At 45.0% G+C, this 21,222-nt stretch overlaps 1 protein-coding gene across 1 annotated transcript in view; it reads left to right on the top strand.

The window, feature by feature from the left end:
* The window catches only part of ush2a (Usher syndrome 2A (autosomal recessive, mild)), a gene marked incomplete at both ends in the record, with an annotated part of 469,579 nt that overhangs the window by 374,749 nt on the left and 73,608 nt on the right, over positions 1-21,222 (top strand). The window contains 1 exon segment of the mRNA XM_084308263.1: positions 13,062-13,251. Within this exon segment, the coding sequence (XP_084164389.1) occupies positions 13,062-13,251 (190 nt within the window).

Here is a 21,222-nt window from a genome sequence, read left to right as displayed (position 1 = left end):
ACTGTCACCTTGTTCTGCACTGACGGTTCACCTAGCATATCATACGTGAGACATTGTTTAGGCCTTCTGTCACGGGCAGACCTCCTAACCTCTGACTGGACCTGTTCTACCGGCGAGAGTGGAGGGGTTCGGAGATTGAGCTGGGCTACGGGGGAGTGAGCTTGGGGTTGGGGTTGGGCTATTGGAGAGTGAGCTTGGGAGTGGGGTTGGGGTATTGGAGAGTGAGCTTGGGGATGGGGTTGGGGTATTGGAGAGTGAGCTCGGGGGGTCTCCCTTTCTTCTTTTTCCCCTGATTCACTAACATCTCCCTCCGGTCTGGCCAAGACAGGCAAATTTCCAAACCGTGTTTCCTCCCCTGTCGTCTTCACTCTCAGGGCGCAGGCCTGGCATGACTTCAGGTCGTCGTTCACGGTGTCTAAGTGATCTTTCCTCTGTCCTTTCAACAGGTATCCTTAGCCAGTATCCTCTGTCACTGTCATCATCCGAATCACTGTCATTGCTGTCCCTTGTCTCTACTTGTCTTTGTGTGTCTGACATTCTTCCTTGTCTTGGTCTGTCATTCGTTTTCTTCGCAGGGACAGTTCTGGCTGGTGGTGGAGTCATTTCCACGGGCAAATCATTTACCAGCAGTAAGAGATTTCAGTGTAGTGTTCTGGTCTTTTTCTGGTCTCCATGTTCAAGGCAGACAATGTATACTGGACTCTCAGCGAGCTGGCTTTTGACCACGTAGATCGCCTTCTCCCAGTACGATCTCAACTTGCCTGGTCCTCCACGCTGATTGAGGTTTCTCACCAGAACTCTGTCTCCTGACTGCAGTACTACTCCTTTTGTTTTCTTGTCATAAGTTACTTTTCCTCTTGCACTGGACTTTTTGCTATGTTCGCAAGCAATCCGATAGGCTTCAGACATCTTCTCAGCCCATTGCTCCGCGTATCCTCTGGGTGAGTACGGTTCCTCTTTCTTCATTAACCCAAACAACAGGTCAACGGGGAGGTGTGGATGACGACCGTAGAGGAGGAAAAAAGGTGAGTAACCCGTTGATTCATGTTTGGTACAGTTGTACGCGTGTAACACATGCGGGAGGTGGTCTTTCCACCGCAACTTCTCATTTTCAGTCAATGTCCTCAACATCTGTAGTATGGTCCGATTGAGCCGCTCCGCTGGGTTGCTCTGTGGATGGTAGGGTGATGTTCTAGAGTGGCCGACCCCAGACAGCCGTTGCAGTGCTTGGAACAGTTTATTCTCAAATTCTCGACCCTGGTCGTGATGTAATTTCGAGGGATAACCGAATTTGGGTATAAAGTCATTAAAGATACGCTCTGCAGCTGTTTTCCCACTCTTGTTCTTGGTGGGGTATGCCTGGGCAAACCTTGTGAAATGGTCGATCACCACTAGGATATATTCATACCCTCCACGACTGGTTTCCAGATGTAGATAGTCGATACACACAAGTTCTAATGGGAAGTTGGAGGTAATGCTGCCCATGGGAGCTCGGACATGGGTGACCGGCTTCTTAGACTTGATACAAGGACATCTTCGGGTCACATATTCTTCAATCTCTCTGGACATGAAAGGCCAGTAGAATCTTTCTCTTGCGAGGTGGGTCACTCTTTCTGTTCCAACATGACCCATCTCATTATGTAGATGTTTCAGGGCAAGTGTTCTATATTTTACAGGGAGGACCAACTGTTGGTATTGATTGGTCTTTCTGTAAAGGAGATCATTTTCAATATGTAATCTGCTCCATTCATGAAGTAGCTTTCGGGTTGCTGCGCTTACGGTTCTTCGTACGTCGTCTGACAATTTCGTGTTCGACTCTTTCAACTCCCTGATCGTGTTGATGGCTTGGTCCTCTTTTTGGGCCTTCACCAGTTCATCGTGACTGATTGTTTGTAGGTGTGGGTGAGACTGCTGGTTTGAGTCTGGGGACGCGATGTTGAGCGCCGCAACCCATGCCACGTCTTTCCTTTCAGCTGCTTGGCTTCCTTCCCACGTTGCTCGTACTGCTTCATTAGAGAGCTCTTCTGTGCAGGTCCTTTCATATCTCTCCATATCCAGGGGAAGGCGGGAAAGAGTGTCTGCATCTATGTTGGACTTTCCGGGTCTGTATTTGATGTCAAACCGGAAGTCTGCCAGTTCTCCAACCCACCGATGACCGACTGCATTGAGCTTGGCAGTACTCATTACATAGGTCAACGGGTTGTTGTCGGTGTAGATAGTAAAGTGTGGGGCATAATACAGGTAGTCACGGAATTTCACACACACAGCCCATTTCAATGCAAGGAACTCCAGTTTCCCACTGTGCATATGGTAATTTCGTTCGGCTGGTGACAATGTTCTTGACCCGTACCCGATGACTCTCAGTTTTCCATCTTGATGTTGATACAGAACAGCTCCCAGGCCTTGGTCGGAGGCATCCGTGTGCAACCTGAAGGGTAGGTTGAAATCAGGATATGCCAAGACAGGGGGGTTTGTGAGAAGGTCAATCAGTTGTTTAAGTGCTCTCTGCTGTTCCGTGGTCCACTCTATGGGCTCTCTGGAGGGCAACTGGGGGCGTTTGATGTTCTTACTCCGCGCTGGGGCTGGGGTCTTTCCTGGCTTGATTTGGAGTAGCTCGTAGATGGGTCTGGCAATTCGGGAAAAATCCTGAATGTATGAACGGAAATATCCCAGGAATCCTGTTATTTTCCTCACTTCGCCGACAGTTCTGGGTGTCTTACTTGACAGGGCTTTCACGGCTTCAATGTCTCGTGGGTCTATCTTGACCCCTTCTGCTGACACAAGGCGACCCACGTATCTGACTTCTTGCTTGAAGAGGTCACACTTCTCAGGTCTCAATTTCACTCCGTGACGTTGAAGGGCTTGGAGAACCTTGCGGAGGGTCTCTACATGTTCTTCAAATGTCTTTGCGTAACAGAGTACGTCGTCAAGATACGGGATACAGCATTCGTCCCTGAGGGGACCTAGCATCTCCTCCATGCTCCGTTGGAACGTTGCAGGGGCATTCGAGAGTCCAAATGGGATGCGCACCCACTCGTAAAGACCCCAAGGAGTGATGAAGGCGGTGAAGGGTCGTGAACCCTCGGCGACGAAGCCCTGGTGGTAGGCTTTCCCTTGGTCTAGGATACTAAACCAGGTATAGCCTCCAAGCGTGTCAGTCAGGTCTTGTATTCTAGGTAGTGGATGACGATCGGGCACAGTCTTTTTGTTCAGGAGGCGGTAGTCGATGCATAGCCGTAGGCTGCCGTCCTTCTTTCTGACGCAGACTACTGGGGCAGAATATGGAGACTTTGACTTGACTATCCAACCTTTCATTAACAGTTCCTGTATGTACTCTTTTACTTCTTTAAACAGTGGCTTTGGTACTGATGAGTACGTCTTCTGGACCGGGACAGTATCATGGAGAGCGATTGTCATCTGCAGGCTCGGGATGCACCCAATGTCACCACTGTCTTGTGCAAAGGACCCAGCCTCTTCACAAAGCATCCGGTTGACTATTGTCTGTTGTTCGTCGTCGAGGTGACTGAGATCGACGGGGGGTTTGAACAGGATGGAGCTGGGCACAGCCGACGTTGTAGCAGCACGGTTGGGGGGTACCGTGGTCTGGGAGATTTCAGGTGAGTAGGTTGGGATGGGGGTTTGCCGTGGGGAGTCTGTCGTGATGACTTTCCCAACACAATGGATGCTGCCCAGAGCTGTCTTCCTGGAGAGAGTGACGTTATGCCTTGTGTTGTTTCCCACAGGCACGGTGACATACGGCTTCCTGGGGTTTTGCGCTTGCAGCAGGCCTTCTCCAACATCCAGTTCTGCCAGCGCTAAACTGCTGTCATCTGGTTCGAACAGGAAGGTGGGGTCAGACAGGTCCACGTGGGGGGGGATTTGGCACTTGACCCAGGCCACTTGACCGGCGGGGATGACAGTGGCTTGTTTACCTGTTCGTAGGCGACCAACCTGGACAGGGGGTCTGTCAGTCTGGATATAACTCACCAGGAGTTCTGCCTTCTCGGCTGGTATCACCATGGCGTTACAGAGCAGGCTGGTGAGAGTTGGGATCAGTCTTCCAGGTTGTTCCTGTATCATCACTTCCAGCACATTAAAACCCAGTAGGGGTCTCTCAAGGACAAGGCTGCTTACAAGGAAAGGCACAGTGATTGACAGGTTAGGATCTTCATTCCCCTTTAAGTTCACTGTAAGGGCCACCCAACCATCAAATGGGAGGACCTCACCGTTTACCGCATAGACTTTCAACTCCTCTTCTTCTTCGATGATTTCGCTAAGGGGTCTGACTGGCATGTCAGGTAAGTATCTATTCTTCCAAGTTCTGTCAATCATGCTTACTTGGGCCCCTGTATCAAGCAGGGCTTGGACTGCTAAACCGTTTAGGTTACAATGGGTGAGAGCTCTTCTCCCTACGAGCTTGGCGAGGCATTCACTCTTAGTGTTTGGTAAATTAGGGGGGTCTGTGTGCTTCTGTATCTGGTTTACCGTCTTGGTTCCTGTTCTAGGTGCAGTCTTCTCCTCTCTTACTCTTTCCTTCTCAGGCTCACTAGTACGACGGTTGTCAGTTTGGGACAGTAAAGGGGAACCGGTCAATGGTTGTCCTCTTGCAGTGACCGGCCTCAGTTTCCCTGACGTGGTGGTCTCTTTTGGCAGCCTAACGCTCTATGGCCTTCTTCGCCACAATGGAAACAGTGAGGGCAATTAGGTAAATTCTGTGCTACACATTTGCTACAGCCATATGGCCTGTCCCTCTGTCTATTTATCCTCCCTGTTCTGACCTGGGGTGGTTGTTGCAGGAGATCCACTAGATTGGTAAGTTTCTCTACTTTCTCTGTTAACTGCTGGATCGGGTCTAGTTTAAGTTTCTTTCCTGTATTTTCTTCCCTAGTGGGGGGGGGACACTGTGCTCCCTTCACCTCAGCACCTGCACTATGTACATGGGGGGGTCTATTGCGATTGGTAGGCCCTAACCGTCGCTGTCTTTCACTCTCATCGCTCATGACCTTTTTCATCTGTCTGAGAATGGCCTCATCAGGTACTCTGTCTTCAAGTAAGGGTTTGAGTTCCCTACGAATGTCATCATGTTTGTGTCCTAAACCTTGATATACAGTGTGGAGAAAGACATCCTGAACGGTTCGTTCGTTGTACTTAACGTCAGTAGCAGCATATTTTGATGCTAGTAAAATCTTCTGCTTGAGTCCTATGACTCTATACAAAAACTGCTGTGGTGTTTCACTATCCTTTTGCTTTGTACACATGAGTTCTTGAAACAACTCGGTATTACTTTGTTCACCGAGGTGAGAATGGAGAAAACCCTTCAGCTCATCGATAGTCAAATCGTCTTTTACCATTAACATATCCTTAAAGCTGCCAGCTTTGATCACTCTCAAGACTGCTCTAACAACCTCTGCATCGCTGAATTGCTCCTTCAGACCTTCGTCGATCTGTTTGCAGACACTGTTGTAACTAATGTCTGATCCCTGGTCTCCTATCTGACCTCCCTGGAGCTTAAACTCCCTGCAGTGAAGGTACGACAGTTCTCGTGAAGATATTAGTTTATCTGGCGACACACCAGGGGTTTCCTGTTTACTTTCGGTGTCTGTTACACTCTTATTCAATGGCACAGCCTGAGCTGTGGGTGGTGGTACACTGGGCAGGCACGGTAAAACCTGGTTGCTTACTTTTGGAGTGGGCACACCCTCAATGGTTTCACTTACATCATAAAAGACGCTAACGGGGTCGACTGGTACTGCATCACTTTGACTGGTGGACCGTAGGCCCTCGGTTTTACCCTATTCTAGACCCACCACCTCACTCTGCATAAGTCCATCAGTTACATCTTTTATCTGTAATAAATAAGACAACCCTGTATCCTCTAACTCCAGTAAAACCTTACTGTACAGGTAGTCGTTGATAAAGTTGAAGCACCCCTCCACGTCGTCTACCGTAAGGTGGGTTCGGTCAGACGTCTCCATTCCTGGTATCAGTTCCAATGCCTCGGCAATGCGAAACAGTTCATCCGCAGGTAGAGTGAGCAGGCTCTTCTTGATGTCCCACACCAAGCTTTTCCTCTCGCTGTCTCCCATGGCTGCTTCCCGATTCCTCGCACTTGGCTCTCAGTTCAGGATCACTGTGACGACTTTCCGTGGTGGGTGGATCTCCTCTACACGACACCGGTCTTCCTTCTCGTCAGGTAGAGTAGTGGACGTAGTCTCGTTGTCATCTGGCATCAGATGAGGCACTTCACTGCTGTCGATACTGCGCAGATCAATCCCTCATTTGACGACCTTTACACCGGGCGTTGGTTCCTGGTTCATCGGGTCGCGGTTGGTCCAGGTGTCAAGATCTCTGGATCAGCTCCCATCCAGCAGGTGGCGCTGATCCCGGACGAGCCCCCAATAAACTGTTACAGGTACCAGGATATGGCACCTGATAGCAGATATATGTTTAACCTATGAAACAGGTTGTAGTTAATCATTTGACAAAGGAAGGTGCAGACACGATGTTATTGACTCTGGCTCCTCCCGGTTGTATATTTCAACAACATTTATTCATTCAATAGAATAATCAATCAATCATCATCATCATTGTATCATCATTGTATCATCATTGTATCATCATTGTATCATCATTGTATAATCATTGTATCATCATCCAGTTCAATTAGTTACATTACTTCAATACATTCAATTATAATCCCATACTTGTTATTAATTCAAAAGCATATTCATCATTGCAACACACATTCTACCCTTTTAGGATACCCTGGTTCACTTCAATAGCATTTTCCTTTTAAATGTAGTTATCCAGTATTATATACTGTACATTGTGATTACTTATGTCTTTATACATATTTGGCGTCTTAAATATAAGCACGTGAGAAGAGAAACATTATCCTGTTAACCTCTGTCTAGACATGTCTAGGCATGTTGGAAGGGACCATAGTATGTATTTTAACCAACACTGTCATTCTCATTGTCTGTCAAACAATTCCTTAAATCACCAATAAGTGTTACCTTTATCATCAGTCACTTATCATCAGTCATATCCACTATTCTCTAATATACCGAAATACCTCCACACCTCAGTGTTATCCATAGTTGTGTTCCGGTCTCAAGTTCTATTGAAACTCAAATGTGCACTGAAAGTACATTTATATATATATTTGTATCGGGCCGTTCTCAACCCTACTAGGAATTTGCTAAACCGTGACCATGGTATAACTCAAGGGAATAGATTTATATTTACATTTAACTGAGGGCGCAATAGAGAGAGAGAGAGAGAGAGAGAGAGAGAGAGAGAGAGAGAGAGAGAGAGAGAGAGAGAGAGAGAGAGAGAGAGAGAGAGAGAGAGAGAGAGAGAGAGAGAGAGCATGTGGTACAGCCCCCGTGTTTAGCTACCTTCTTGGTAGGGTAAGCTAAAGTACTTTCCCTCTAACCACTTCTAGTGGGCATCACACTAACATTAATATATCATATATATCATTATCGGGTTTGCGGTTACAACTTGGAATAATTACAGTAAACAAATTAGACTATTGCGGAGATGATTGGTAGCCTTGGGCTGCATTCACTGACACCTAACCGTAGGGTGGTGCATTTGTGTGGGTGTGTCACTACACACCCCCCACACCCCCAAAGTCTTCCTTTATGCCAACACAGTGGCACATAATATCATTACAATATAGAGGCTACCAACAGACTCGCCAATTCTCATCAGTCTCATCCTGCCAAGGTGTGGAAAAAAGACCTTGGAAAGGTATGATACCTACATTTCCCCAAGGGTTTCTTATCTTGAACTGAATTGACAATGATATATTGATGTTGATATCCTACACATGTTAATGAATCATAGCCTTGTGCTACTGAAATTCCGTACTGATAAACATGGGGTACATTTACAATTAGTAATTTACTGTAGCTGACGCTTTTATCCAAAGCGGCTTACAAGTTAAGTACAACAAGTCAGCAGGAAGGGTACATATCTGGCAAGTAACATTGGTCCTCATTCTCGAACATGTACGTACTGTAAGTACCTTTGTAAATATGTGCTGTATGATGAAAATACATTTGAATCTAATCAAATTTGCTGCCCCTCGTCCACCAGCACTGCCACGCGTATTCTCTGACATATTACTGAAGTGATGTGTTTAGTTCTTGAGAGAAATTGTAGACTGTATCTACTATCTAATAATAGTGACAACATCAAGTAAATTAAATCCATGTTTAAAGGCTTTATTCATCCTATATCCATGCAATTAATTGCTGTCGGACTTGGACAGCAGTCTGTTGTCCGGGCAAGATGAGCAGTGGAATGTCGGATGCGGGGCAGCGCTGGTGGAAGTGGGGCAGCTTGACCTTCCACCAGCGGTGCCACGTGTGCCTGTGCCCGTGGCAACACGGTCCAGGCGATGCTGAATCGCTAGGAGAGGTTCACTAACAGCCAGGAGAGGACCGCGGTGGTGATGGAAGCGCTTGTTGGAATGTTTCTTCACTGGTTCTTACAATGTATACAATAAGCAATGTAAAAAAAATACAAATAAAACCAACAATAAATAATATCATGGAGAACAAGATGGTATATGGAATATTAATAGTCTAGTCGTCCACTATAGCTACATCCACGCGATTCGGTTCAGTTCTTATTGATTTATTTATTTATTTTCTGACATGGTTCGTTGAGTCATGACAAAACGTGATTTTTAATGATACAAATAATGTCGTATTTATTATCATTATAATAATTTTATTCTGCGGATGTCTGTAGGATCGAAGTGATGCAATCCCCAAGGACTTCTCCCAAAGACAGCTGTTGAAAACACGGGCGCACACCGGTTTATCAGACTTACGTCCGATCTATGACTGCCTTTTCGAATTCGTAAATCCTACATAAATCCTACAACGAATTTATAATACGAAGCCATTCGAGAATGCCGAATAAATTCGTACATCGAGTTACGAAGGATTTCATTGGTAACTTTCACGTATGTCCGTTTGAGAATGTGGACCATTGTTCATTAAACAGTGTCACACTTGAGTGCTACAGACTTGTGTGCATAGTAGTATAGACATATTAGCGTAGTAGTTAGTAATAATAGGCAAGGTAGATTCCTTGGTAGCAGAGTGCAAATTTGCATTTATTTATTAATACATTTTTTCATTTCAGATATTGATTGAAGAAGTGTGTTTTTAGTCAAAGACGGGTTTCACTTCCACTATCCTCGACCAGTTTCCGGGTGAATACTCAATCTCTGTATAGCCTCCTTATCAGAGCAGTCAGCCAAGGAGTGGGACATTCCATGTCAATGTACTCGTACAAGCCAGGACATTTTAAATTAGGATTACATGTGCAAAAAAATAAAGGGGGAAGGATATGTCCAGCTTGTAAACTACTAAACAGTTCAACGGAATTGTAATTTTAATGGGAATTTGTGACTTTCTTTGGTGTGTTCTGGTGGAATTGCCCCTTACTGTAATTGCAAAAAAATACCCTACAAAATCAGTTCATATGTTTTGAATTATCTTTCAATGATGAGTGTCCGTTTACTGGATAAGGCGTTTGATAAGGTGATCTCTGTGGAGGTGACAGATACATCACTGGCCAGTGAGGATATGTTACATTAGCTATTGTTGTTTCTGCAAATGCATAACTATGTTAGGTTGTATTTCTTGTGATCGACGAGTGTGACTGCTCATTTAATGCTGGCAGAATGCTTACCTTGTTAAGTATTAATGTCCCTCTGTCCCAGGCCAAAATGTAATGCACATGAAAATGTAAGTGTACAGATATTTATTGTAAAGCCTGGTGCAAAAACAACACTGGTCATGGCAGTCGTGATGATGTTTAACCCCAAAGTGGTTTGAACTATTTGAACATGATAATTAGGTTTTTAATTACATTGATTTCATTCCAATAAGGACTTTTTCTAGGGATCCCATGTTTAGTTCAAAGGACCTCAATTTGAGGACAGCCTGCTACACTGTGGTCTCCTCTCCTTTCCTCTCCTTCTGTTCCTTCTCCCGGCCTGGAGCACTGATGTCTACACGCCTGTATGTCTGTTTAGCTCCAGCAGTGTCCTAATAGCGCAGCAGTGTGTGGGACAGGTAGGGGAAGTGTTAGTGACACCCTATTAAGGCAGGATATCCCTGTTGCCATTAGCCGCAGATTGCTCTGGGATTCTCTGGCCTACTGCATTCAGCCAGCGTTCGCAGTCAGACACTGGGTTAGTGCACCAGGAATTAATAATAGGGTGGTCAGTCACAACAGACCCTCTTTGCGCCGCCCATGTGCCTCAAATAGATTCGCTATCAGCTCTATCTTTAATCTTTCAAAATGTTCAGTTGCTATTGCATGCACTCATCTGTGTTTCACTACACACATGAGTGCATGCTTACCAACTGTTAGTCTGCAACACTACTATCACCGACATCTAAGAAGGGAGATCCCCCCTTGAATGGCCCTTCTAAGGTTTCTCTCCTCCACACTGCCTGTGGAGCATGTTTCCCTATTGTTAGGTTTTAGTGAGTTTTTCCTTACCTTCGCATGGGGTATGTCTGGGAGTGCTTGCATTCTTTCATTTATTTGCATTTATTCTAAATTTGTTGGACCTTATGGTGTTCTTGTTCTGTTCTTGACTTATTGTTATGTTTCTTCTTGACTTGTTTAAAGAAGACGTGTACGGCCCATGGGGACATTAACGTGTGTTGTCGGGCCTTACAAATAAATTTGATTTGATTTGATTTGAACCCTTGGAACTATGTTCTTATGCAATCTGGTGCTTCATTTAAAATAGAGCGCAAAATACCAAGCGGTTCAGATAACGGACATGTTATGTTCATGTTTTATTAGGATCCCCATTAGCTGTCAAATGATTGATGCTAGTCTTCCTGATGTCCTCACAAGAAAATAATACAACAGAATACAAATACAGAATGTAATTAGCAATACAACAAGAAAAAAAACAGAAAGCATAAAGGAACATTGAAGATACAATGAATGGTCCTCAATCTCGAACAGACATACGTAAAAGTTACCACATAATTCCTTCGTAACTCGATTTACGTACTTATTCGGCATTCTTGAACGGCTTCGTATTGTAAAATCGTTGTAGGATTTATGAAATCGAAAAGTCGTGAGTCGGACAGAGTGTGCGCCCGTGTTTTCTCTGGGACAAGTCATTCAGAATTGCCGATACTACAGACATCCACACACACACACACACACACATGTACTGTATACATGCTAAATGAATTGTTCCAGCAAAGTAGGCTTGTTTTATTAGGTATTATTGATTGATTGATTGATTGATTGATTGATTGATTGATTGATTGATTGATTGATTGATTGATTGATTGATTGATTGATTGAACATTTTATTAACAGATTGCAAAATGGGTACAATACAGTACGGCTCAATACACACAATTGTTAAGGGGATGCAGACCAGAGAAAGACGTTTGTCTTGTTTACATCAGGGTCCCCCATTTTCAATTAATCATGAGATTTATGACATACACGACATACAAATATACAGTACTGTTACATCCAGACATTTATGACATACAAGATATACAAATACACAGTACTGTTTAAGAGACAGAGATCATAAAAGAAAAAAATATATATACATTCGAGGGGGAAGAAACTGTACATTGGAGGGGGTCGGGTGGGTGGGTGTCAATTAGGGTTTGGACATTTACCTGGGCCAGTTTCTAATTGCAGCCTCCCATAAGTGCTCTTTGAGAGCGGTTTTGAAGGAGGGTAGGGATTCACATTATTTTACGGCTGTGGGTAGGGCGTTCCACATTGTTATGGCATAATTGTGAAACGTGTTTAGTCCCTTGTTTGAGCCGAATCTGGGTTGAACATGATTTGTGGAACTCCCTCTGGTGTTGTGGTTGTGGAATTTTGGGAAGTATTTCAAAATGTATTATAACATGACATATTAGCATGACATCTCATTTAGTAATGTCAATACTGTGCGATTGGCTCTGCGCGATTGGCTCTTGATGATTAATTTTGCACGTATACAGTACGTGTGTGTCAATGAGCTGTCATTGCACCATATTTGTTTGGTGTGAAATGTTGTGAGAATTCTATGAATAGGATGCCCACTGCCCTGTCCTAACCCTAACCACTGTCCTGTCCTAACCACTGTCCTGTCCTAACCACTGTCCTGTCCTAACCACTGTCCTGTCCTAACCACTGTCCTGTCCTAACCACTGTCCTGTCCTGTCCTAACCACTGTCCTGTCCTAACCACTGTCCTGTCCTAACCACTGTCCTGTCCTGTCCTAACCACTGTCCTGTCCTAACCACTGTCCTGTCCTAACCACTGTCTTGTCCTAACCACTGTCCTGTCCTAACCACTGTCCTGTCCTAACCACTGTCCTGTCCTAACCACTGTCTTGTCCTAACCACTGTCCTGTCCTAACCACTGTCCTGTCCTAACCACTGTCCTAACCCTAACCACTGTCCTGTCCTAACCACTGTCCTGTCCTAACCCTAACCACTGTCCTGTCCTGTCCTGTCCTAACCACTGTCCTAACCACTGTCCTGTCCTAACCACTGTCCTTCCCTGCCACCAGATATAGAGGACAGCTGGCTGCAACTAGCTGGTAAAAACAGTAGCAAACCATTTTTTGGAAACTAAAAGCTTTCTTTCTCCCAATGTAATAAATCCCCCCATGAAGAAACATTCAAAATGTTATGTTCTTTTTTCCCTCTCCATCCGTGTGTTGTATGTAATGTGTGTGTGTGTGTGTGTGTGTGTGTGTGTGTGTGTGTGTGTGTGTGTGTGTGTGTGTGTGTGTGTGTTGTATGTAATGTGTGTGTGTGTGTGTGTGTGTGTGTGTGTGTGTGTGTGTGTGTGTGTGTGTGTGTGTGTGTGTGTGTGTGTGTGTGTGTGTGTGTTGTATGTAATGTGTGTGTGTGTGTGTGTGTGTGTGTGTGTGTGTGTGTGTGTGCGTGCGTGCGTGCGTGCGTGCGTGCGTGCATGGGTGTGTGTGTGTGTGTGTGTGTGTGTGTGTAGGTGTGTGGGTGTGTGCCTGTGTGTACATATAGGTGACAGTCCAGGGGGTTCCAGAGGGAGTTCCGTCTCCCATGGTTACCGCCTTAAGCCCCTCTTCCCTCCATGTGAGCTGGACGGAACCAAGCCAGGCTAACGGCATCATACAATACTACCACCTCAACCGAACGGACACTGGGACCATACACACACATGCACATGGCCCAAGGAATTACACTGTGAAAGGTAGAGTGCACACACACACACACACACACACACACACACACACACACACACACACACACACACACACACACACACACACACACACACACACACACACACACACACACACGGTCAGTGAAGTATTCGATCAATGGTGTGAAACAATGGCTGCAACTTAAGACCCACGCTTATTTTCATAATGGATGGATTCCATTATCCATTATTGATGTCAGACTCTAACTAACATGATTCAGCAAGTTGATAATTCCACTTTAAATTCATAGAACATACAGTACTGGGACAGCGTGTGGCCCAGACTGAGCTCGCAGCACAGTGAAAAGGGCAGGAGTTGAGCTCAAGTCAAGTGACGTTTATCTATATTGCCCAAAATTACATTACATGTCTCAATGGAACAACATGCCCTGACTTAACCGTCAGAGAACATAAGGGGGGTGGAAAGGGAAGACAGCTCAGAATGGCAACTCAATGAGAACTCCCCCCAACAAGGAAGGCCAGGCGGGCAATAGGGGCAACCATTTGGTAAAGAAATACAGTGAAGGAATAATAACTATAATAATCAATACAAGGAAAATCATCGATAGGCATAACGGGTAAGCAGAGACACCAGGGCATAAACAATATTCAGAGAGATGGCATTGTCAACGTCCAAAGGGTTGCCACCCAGGGTGATCATAAGGCATCATAAGGCAACTCCATGATGGAGAGGATGGAGAGACAGGACTGGGAGTCAGAGAGGCAGGACAGAGAGGCAGAGAGGCAGGACAGAGAGGCAGGGTGCAGGTCAGAGAGGCAGGGTGCAGGACAGAGAGGCAGGGTGCAGGTCAGAGAGGCAGGGTGCAGGTCAGAGAGGCAGGGTGCAGGACAGAGAGGCAGGGTGCAGGTCAGAGAGGCAGGGTGCAGGACAGAGAGGCAGGGTGCAGGACAGAGAGGCAGGGTGCAGGACAGAGAGGCAGGGTGCAGGACAGAGAGGCAGGGTGCAGGTCAGAGAGGCAGGGTGCAGGACAGAGAGGCAGGGTGCAGGACAGAGAGGCAGGGTGCAGGACAGAGAGGCAGGGTGCAGGACAGAGAGGCAGGGTGCAGGTCAGAGAGGCAGGGTGCAGGACAGAGAGGCAGGGTGCAGGACAGAGAGGCAGGGTGCAGGACAGAGAGGCAGGGTGCAGGACAGAGAGGCAGGACAGAGAGGCAGGGTGCAGGACAGAGAGGCAGGGTGCAGGACAGAGAGGCAGGGTGCAGGACAGAGAGGCAGGACAGAGAGGCAGGGTGCAGGACAGAGAGGCAGGACAGAGAGGCAGGGTGCAGGACAGAGAGGCAGGACAGAGAGGCAGGGTGCAGGACAGAGAGGCAGGACAGAGAGGCAGGGTGCAGGTCAGAGAGGCAGGGTGCAGGACAGAGAGGCAGGGTGCAGGACAGAGAGGCAGGGTGCAGGAAACAATTAATTCAAATGTACAAAATAAATCAATAATAAATTCAACAATACACAATGAATTCAACGATAAAAGAGTAGCAATGCGTAACATACGATATTATATATATGATGGAATGATACATGGAGTATTAATAAGCGAGGTGTTGGTCTCCCATCAGCTTTGGAAAAATATGCCATCCTGAAAGCTCCCAAATTAATGACGTGGGATGTAAAATTGAGGCTTATTTGATTGAGCAACAGATTTGCCATGTTTGCAGTCTTAGAAACATAATGACAAGCTAAACTCCGTGGATCTTTGTGGTTAATATATGAATAAAACAAACACAATAAAATGTATAATAGTATGTACCCTACTACTATGCTACTATACTATGTACTACTACTGCTAATATGTCTGTAAACTACTATGCACTCAGAGTGTAACACTCAAGCTCGTTACTATGTGACAAACAATGCCACTGACCCTTAGTTGCCAGAGATGTTTCTTGCTGACTTGTTGTTCACAATTTGTAAGTCGCTTTGGATAAAAGCATCAGCTAAATGATTAAATGTAAATGTAAAATATTTTGATAACGTAGTTTGCCTTTTTTGATGACATACAGACAAGGGTAAGCTAGCCTTGGAATGGCTAGTTTTGAAATGAGAAAATATTTTATTTACAATATCTAAATTTACATTCCTGATATATAATTGAAGCAGTTGATTGCTATTCAATAGCCAATTGTAGGTGCGCACATTCTCGTCAGTGAAATCACCTCCCATTCACTTTTCCAGCTGATTTCTCTCTTCTATTCTTTAACTCTTAAGGTCACTTTATTTCTGTGCATAAGAGATACTGTATGTGTGCTAATGCTTCCTGTTTCTATTGTCCATAGGCTACTCTTCTCCCCTCGTCATCCCTTGCTCCTCTCCTCCCTCTCTCTGTACCTCCTCTCTGTCATGTGTTTATTTATGCATGCTGTTTTCTGGAAGTAATCTAATGACTGAATTTACACCTGATTCCCGCTATTCCTTCTGGCTCCACCCCTTACACACACACACACACACACACACACACACACACACACACACACACACACACACACACACACACACACACACACACACACACACACACACACACACACACACACACACACACACACACACACACACACACACACACACACACACACACACACACACACACACACACACACACACACACACACACACACACACACACACACACACACACACACACACACACACACACACACACACACACACACACACACACACACACACACACACACACACACACACACACACACACACACACACACACACACACACACACACACACACACACACACACACACACACACACACACACACACACACACACACACACACACACACACACACACACACACACACACACACACACACACACACACACACACACACACACACACACACACACACACACACACACACACACACACACACACACACACACACACACACACACACACACACACACACACACACACACACACACACACACACACACACACACACACACACACACACACACACACACACACACACACACACACACACACACACACACACACACACACACACACACACACACACACACACACACACACACACACACACACACACACACACACACACACACACACACACACACACACACACACACACACACACACACACACACACACACACACACACACACACACACACACACACACACACACACACACACACACACACACACACACACACACACACACACACACACACACACACACACACACACACACACACACACACACACACACACACACACACACACACACACACACACACACACACACACACACACACACACACACACACACACACACACACACACACACACACACACACACACACACACACACACACACACACACACACACACACACACACACACACACACACACACACACACACACACACACACACACACACACACACACACACACACACACACACACACACACACACACACACACACACACACACACACACACACACACACACACACACACACACACACACACACACACACACACACACACACACACACACACACACACACACACACACACACACACACACACACACAGTGATGTCAGTACTGGCTGATTTATGAAACTACCTTTATCTGCCAAGAAAGGGAGCAGTGACTTTTTTATGACCTGATTGGTCACCGTGTTGTGATTGTGAACAAGGAAAATCATCATCATCATCATCATCATCATCATCATCATCATCATCATCATCATCATCATCATCATCATCATCATCATCAAACCTTTATTTATACTTGTTAAAATCAATCAAGGTTGTCCTCAATTCCAATGATGACGAGGTGCAGATAAAAGTAACAATACAACAAGATAGAAAAAACTGGGGAAATTACCTAAAATACAAGATAAAAATAAGAAAATCAGCTAACATTGTTACAGACACAGTAGTTAGTGACCATGGCTTTGGACTGTGCATACTGTAGGTTGGAAGATTATTGATCTTTAAAGTGTGTTGAAGGATGTTCCATGACTCAGGAGCATCAACAGAAAAGGCAGACCTTCCAAGCTCAACAAGCTGGAGGAACCTTAAGCACAAGCCAGTCATTTGACAACAAGCTGGAGGAACCTTAAGCACAAGTCATTTGAGTTTATATTCCAGCAACATTGTGATGCAAAGTGGTAGTTTTTACGATAAGGGCTTTGTATATAAACAAATACCAATAACTAGACAATTCCGCGGGGGGAATTGTGAAAGTGTGGGTGATGCCTGTGCACCGCCAGCCAACGGGAGAGGGTCTCTCGCGAGTCTATATGACAAACAGTTCAAAAGATACAAAAAGGGGGCGCGGCCTAAGGATGTGGTCAATATAGACCAATGAAAGAGGATATCCCTACTGAGTACAATGGTACAACCCGCAAGTCTCTACGACAAACGGTTAAAAGATACAAAAAGGGGGTGCGGCCTAATGATATAATATAATATAGACCAGGGGTGCCCAACCGTTTTTGAACCAAGATCTACTTTTTAATTTACCACCTAGCCGAGAGCTACCAGCCAAAATTGTATATTGTAAGCCGTCATTTGAGGCTTTATAAAAGCAGCATAATGAACACAAATCTGTCAGTGCCGAGTCCGACCTCATCTTAAATAACAAACAGCATTGCTTGTTGTAGTTAACAAGGAGAGGCAGAGTAGATTTTGCAAAAAAAAAAAAAAAAAAAAATTTATAATCTAATTTTATTAATCGAGATCTACTTGAAATCAGCCCGCGATCTACCTGTCGATCGCGATCGACTGGTTGGGCACCACTGAATAGACCAATGAAAGAGGATATCCCTACTGAGTACAATGGCACAACCTGCAAGTCTCTACGACAAACGGTTCAAAAGATACAAAAAGGGGGGCGGCCTAAGGATCGTGGGAGTGATCAACATAGACCAATGAAAGAGGATATCCCTACTGAGTACAATGGCACAACCCGCAAGTCTCTACGACGAATGGTTCAAAAGATACAAACAGGGGGTGTGGCCTAATGATTGGGGGCGTGGTCAACATAGACCAATGAAAGAGGATATCCCTACTGAGTACAATGGCACAACCCGCAAGTCCTTACGACAAACGGTTCAAAATATACATACAGGGGGAGGAGCCGAACTATGGGGGTGTGGTCAACATAGACCAATGAAAGAGGATATCCCTACTGAGTACAATGGCACAACCCGCTAGTCTCTACGACAAACGGTTCAAAAGATACAAACGGGGCGTGGCCTAATTTTCAATGGTTCATCCCCTGAAGGGGGAGGAGCCGAACAATGGGGGCGTGGACAACATAGACCAATGAAAGAGGATATCCCTACTGAGTACAATAGCACAACCCGCAAGTCTCTACGACAAACGATTCAAAAGATACAAAAAGGGGGTGCGGTCTAAGGATCAAGGGGTAATCCCCTGAGTGGTCATGGCTAGGTCATGGCAGTACTGAGTTGATTGACACCTCCCTCTGAGTCATGCACAGCTGCTAGCCTTAATTGATTCAAATCCTAACTGACACAAATCTATCCCCAATGTATTTCAATGAGGCTGTGCTTCCTTCACTCTCACGATGATTAAAGCAAAACGATAAGAGATGAAGCTTAGTTATCTTAATATGACCACTTGAGGACCTTCATGAAGGGTTATGTGCGATATTGTGTAATTCCGTCGACAATTGTGGCCTGTGTGGCGATCGGAAAATAAGGGAAGGAACGGTTAAATCACAGATTTCAGCTAGAGTGGAAAACCCATTTGTGTGTATGTAGAGCATGACTGTCAAAGAAATGGTCATAAGAGGATATCCCTACTGAGTACAATGGTACAACCCGCAAGTCTCTACGACAAACGGTTAAAAGATACAAAAAGGGGGTGCGGCCTAATGATATAATATAATATAGACCAGGGGTGCCCAACCGTTTTTGAACCAAGATCTACTTTTTAATTTACCACCTAGCCGAGAGCTACCAGCCAAAATTGTATATTGTAAGCCGTCATTTGAGGCTTTATAAAAGCAGCATAATGAACACAAATCTGTCAGTGCCGAGTCCGACCTCATCTTAAATAACAAACAGCATTGCTTGTTGTAGTTAACAAGGAGAGGCAGAGTAGATTTTGCAAAAAAAAAAAAAAAAAAAAATTTATAATCTAATTTTATTAATCGAGATCTACTTGAAATCAGCCCGCGATCTACCTGTCGATCGCGATCGACTGGTTGGGCACCACTGAATAGACCAATGAAAGAGGATATCCCTACTGAGTACAATGGCACAACCTGCAAGTCTCTACGACAAACGGTTCAAAAGATACAAAAAGGGGGGCGGCCTAAGGATCGTGGGAGTGATCAACATAGACCAATGAAAGAGGATATCCCTACTGAGTACAATGGCACAACCCGCAAGTCTCTACGACGAATGGTTCAAAAGATACAAACAGGGGGTGTGGCCTAATGATTGGGGGCGTGGTCAACATAGACCAATGAAAGAGGATATCCCTACTGAGTACAATGGCACAACCCGCAAGTCCTTACGACAAACGGTTCAAAATATACATACAGGGGGAGGAGCCGAACTATGGGGGTGTGGTCAACATAGACCAATGAAAGAGGATATCCCTACTGAGTACAATGGCACAACCCGCTAGTCTCTACGACAAACGGTTCAAAAGATACAAACGGGGCGTGGCCTAATTTTCAATGGTTCATCCCCTGAAGGGGGAGGAGCCGAACAATGGGGGCGTGGACAACATAGACCAATGAAAGAGGATATCCCTACTGAGTACAATAGCACAACCCGCAAGTCTCTACGACAAACGATTCAAAAGATACAAAAAGGGGGTGCGGTCTAAGGATCAAGGGGTAATCCCCTGAGTGGTCATGGCTAGGTCATGGCAGTACTGAGTTGATTGACACCTCCCTCTGAGTCATGCACAGCTGCTAGCCTTAATTGATTCAAATCCTAACTGACACAAATCTATCCCCAATGTATTTCAATGAGGCTGTGCTTCCTTCACTCTCACGATGATTAAAGCAAAACGATAAGAGATGAAGCTTAGTTATCTTAATATGACCACTTGAGGACCTTCATGAAGGGTTATGTGCGATATTGTGTAATTCCGTCGACAATTGTGGCCTGTGTGGCGATCGGAAAATAAGGGAAGGAACGGTTAAATCACAGATTTCAGCTAGAGTGGAAAACCCATTTGTGTGTATGTAGAGCATGACTGTCAAAGAAATGGTCATAAGTTGAGATAGAAGTGTCCCATTCCATTTATTTTTCTTTTATGAGCGAGGGCACAGTCGTGTCATCGTTTTGATGTGTTGTTTTTATATCTACGTCCAAAATTGAGATCACTGTCGCAATTTACAAAAGGTGATGGTAAAATTAAAAAAATGCAGTTTCTACACTCTAGTTCTGAACATTCCGCCATTCATTCCCTATGGACCAAAATGTCCTGTTTAAAGTCGATTTTTAGCCTAACGGTGCAGTGAAACTTTCCAAAAAGTAATAGCAACTCGAGTTGGACCAAGCCGGTTGTTTTGATATGTTACACTTGTGTGGGCTGTGAAAGCTCTGGCAGCAGTTACTGGACAAAGATCGGCGCAATAAATAAAGAAGAATAAAGATACAATATAGATTAGAATAGTGTGGGTGGTCACCCACACTAATGAGTGTGCCTTTCTGCAAGAAAAGACCAACCAACCGTATCATATAGGAGACAATAGTGAGTGTCATACCTGTCACCAGTAATGCATCTGAGGGTAGAGTGATAGACCAAGTCAAGTGGTTTAAGAGTGGAAGCAGCAGTATGTCTATACATTACATCACCATAGTCCAATACTGATAAGAAAACTGCTTCAATAATCCTTTTCCTACTAATCAATGGAAAAGTCGTAATTTTTCTGTACAACACATTGGGTCTCATACTCT

This window comes from Notolepis coatsorum, assembly GCF_963971535.1.
Source record: "Notolepis coatsorum genome assembly, chromosome: 2".
Lineage (NCBI taxonomy): Eukaryota > Metazoa > Chordata > Actinopteri > Aulopiformes > Paralepididae > Notolepis > Notolepis coatsorum.
This window is presented reverse-complemented; position numbering and strand designations above follow the sequence as displayed.